This window comes from Trematomus bernacchii, unplaced genomic scaffold, assembly GCF_902827165.1.
Source record: "Trematomus bernacchii unplaced genomic scaffold, fTreBer1.1, whole genome shotgun sequence".
In the NCBI taxonomy this organism is placed as follows: Eukaryota; Metazoa; Chordata; class Actinopteri; order Perciformes; family Nototheniidae; genus Trematomus; species Trematomus bernacchii.
The window spans coordinates 2280115-2283320 of NW_022987668.1; the positions used below are offsets into that span (position 1 = coordinate 2280115).

Below are 3206 nucleotides of genomic sequence, written 5' to 3' on the forward strand. Positions count from 1 at the left end.
TTGGACGTCTCATTTTATTTTTTCGTCCATCTTTCGATCGGGAAATGGAAATGTTTGTGTGTTTTTTATGCTTGTCTGATATTCAAGCCACAGTTGAACACTTGTGAGTCACTCTAAACACGTTGCCCTGATGAGAATAATATCCACTTCTGCCATAAAAACATTATATATATATAGATATTTTCCCAGTTTAATATTGTATCCAGCGTAAGACCTAAAACATGACTACTGAATTCGTTTTTTAGCCACTTTTTATGTGGCTTTAATCATTTTTAACACATTCAATGTCTTGTTAAGTTTGGGATACGTCAAAAATAAGCAACACTGTTTGATGTTGAAACACTTTTCTACCTTTTTGGCTTTTCAAACAAATCTGTAGAATATAAAAACGTCTCTTCTTTCTTAAAACAGTTATGTAAATACTGTATATTGAAATAATTGCCCAACTAAGTGACATTTCTTTTACTCTAGATCATAAAGAACATATTCATTAATTTCAAAAATGTAAATACTTGAAATGCAAGTTGGTTTCTTTTTCTTTAAAGCTGTTCATTTTGTATTAAGTTCTTGTTTTTGTATTAATGTATTTAATATGTACTATTTACTTAACTCAGGATTCAGAGTTTGAAGTTTGAACTCTGACAAACGTTTCCAACTCTAATACTTTTTTCCTACGTGGCCCTAAAGAGGAACTTCAATATTAAAAAGGACGCTGTCATTCTAGCGGTGACACAAAGAGCATGTGAAATGCAGTCTCAGAAAAACACGGAACTGAGAGGTTGAGGCTGAGGTGAAACAGATCCTCTCTCAGTCCTGCACTGAGCTGTGAACATGGAGAAAGTGTTGGTGTTTTCTCTGCTGGTTTTGGCCTCTCTTCGATCTGCTTCTACTGAGGAGAAGTTCATCAAGGAAGGCGGTAGCGTGACGCTGGACTTGAGGCCCGCTCTTTCCGATCCGATCACCATCATCCAGTGGAAGTTTAAAGAGAGTATTCTGGCAGAATGGGTGAAAGATGTGCTTGATTTGACCTATAACAGAGACAACATCAAACTGAACAAAGTCTCTGGAGAGTTAACTATGGAGAAAATGGCCACAGAGGATGCGGGTGTGTATTCAGTGGAGGTTAACAACAACGTGCAAAAAGTGACACACAACGTTTTAGTGATCAAAGATGTTCCCAAGCCGGAGATATGGGTCTCCCCGTTGACATGCAGCGATGAAAGTGACCAATGTAACATGACCTGTGAGGGGGACACCACCGGGGCTGGACCCGTCACTTATAGCTGGAAGACCGGGGATGAAGAGTGGAAAGAGTCGGAGAAAGTCATGAACATCACCAAGAAAGAGCATGGAGACGTGAAGACCTTCACCTGCAAGATGAAGAACCCAGTAAGTGAGAAAGAAAGTGATCCACTTCCAAATAGATTCTTGCCTGAGAGTTCTGGAGTACGATATGAAGCTGTGTTGATCAAAGAAGTGCTGAATCCGGTCGTGTCCTCGTGGGGCTGCTGGAGGCTGGGAGCCGGGCCTTGGACTGAGTGGAGGCAGCTTCATCTGGATGTCCTGCTCAGGGATCCAGAGCAACATGGAGGAGGGTTCTGGTGCAGGATGGAGGTCCCGGACCACCGTGGGGAAGAAAGAGCAGCCCACATGATTCTGTTCCTCCCTGCAGACTCTGGACTCTGAATCAAAGTGTTGGGCGCTGTGATGAGATCCCTGGCTCTCCTCGCCCTGCTGGGGGTCGTGGTGTTCGCGGTGTGGAGGAACAGAGAGACTCTCAGGAAACTGATGTGTCAGAGCAGAGAGAGATTATGAAAATGAAGCTTAAAGAGGGTGTTACTTGTATTTCTTAAACATGATTATAGCACGTCAGCAGCGAATGCAGTCAAATATGAAATAAAATAGTTTCATGTATTACTTTTAAAACAGCTTTGCATATGTTTTTGTTCAATGGTGACAATATCATGTATTAATTAAATTTGTCTTTGTTAAACTTTTGTCCCTTATTAACACACAGGAACTGATGTGTCCGTGTCAGAGCAGAGAGAGGGATTATGAAAATGAAGTTTAAAGAGGGTGCTTGCTTTTATTTTTTAAACATGATTATAGCACGCCAGCAGTGAATGCAGTTAAATATGAAATAAAATAGTTGTATGTATTACTTTTAAAACAGCTTTGCATATGTTTTTGTTCAATGGTGACGATATCATGTATTCATTTATCTTGCATGCAGTGTATTTGGCAATCAAATATGAAATAAAAAAAATCTTTCATTGCTTTTTAAAACTGCTTTGTGTAAGTTCATGTTCACCTTATCACCAAGACTTTTGTTCTTGATGAACCTCCTGAGGCCTGCTCCTTCTGAACAGATCACCATCATCCAGTGGAAGTTTAAAGATATTCTGGCAGAAAGGGTGAAAGATGTGTTTGATTTGACCCATAACAGAGACAACATCTTACTGGACAAAGTCACTGGATGTTTAGCTATGGAGGAAATGACTAAAGCTGAAGAGGGTGTGTATTCAGTGGAGATCAACAACAAGGTCTAAAGTGAGACATTTAAAGCTGTAATGATTAAACATGTTCCCAAGCCGGCAGTGAGGGTCTCTGACATGCAGCCCTGAGTCGAGCAGATATGGGCTGTGGGTTATCTTAGCCATAGGCCTATATATATATATTTTTTTAAAGTACACTTAGATGACAAAAAACGTCCCTTCTTTCATAAAACTGCAATCTTTTACTTCTGAAGAATACATGTAGTCTTCTTAAAAACAGTAAGGAAGTGACGTTGGTCTAATTTTTCGAGAGAAAAAGCAGGAAACCACAAACCTCAGAGGCTGATGCTGCTGTGAAAAACAGATCTTCTTTCCTTCTTGTTTTTTAACATGTACTACTTACATCATATTAGAATTCACGGTTTAAAGTATGAACTCTGAGAATACATATCCAACTTAACCCTCCTGTTGTCTTCGGGTCAAATCTGACCGATTTACTACTTTCATCCATCATAACTTTTTTGTTTTACATTCGATTGCATTAAGGCTTTATGATATCCTTCACAGTAGACATTTGAACATATACAATTGCTGATCACCACTTCCATTGAACTTTGGATGATTTAGTCAACTTTGTAACACCCATGGTGTTCCCGGTCACACACACACACACACACACACACACACACACACACACACACACACACACAC

The 3206-nt window shown here is 39.7% G+C and overlaps 1 protein-coding gene across 1 annotated transcript in view; it reads left to right on the plus strand.

Moving 5' to 3' along the window:
* Window positions 1–651: 651 nt before the first annotated feature.
* LOC117487207 overlaps window positions 652–3206 on the plus strand; it is a 4776-nt gene continuing 2221 nt past the window's right edge. Inside the window, exon 1 of the mRNA XM_034135877.1 lies at window positions 652–1650. Within this exon, the coding sequence (XP_033991768.1) occupies window positions 832–1650 (819 nt within the window). The 5' untranslated portion in view covers window positions 652–831. The remainder of the gene's footprint in view (window positions 1651–3206) is intronic.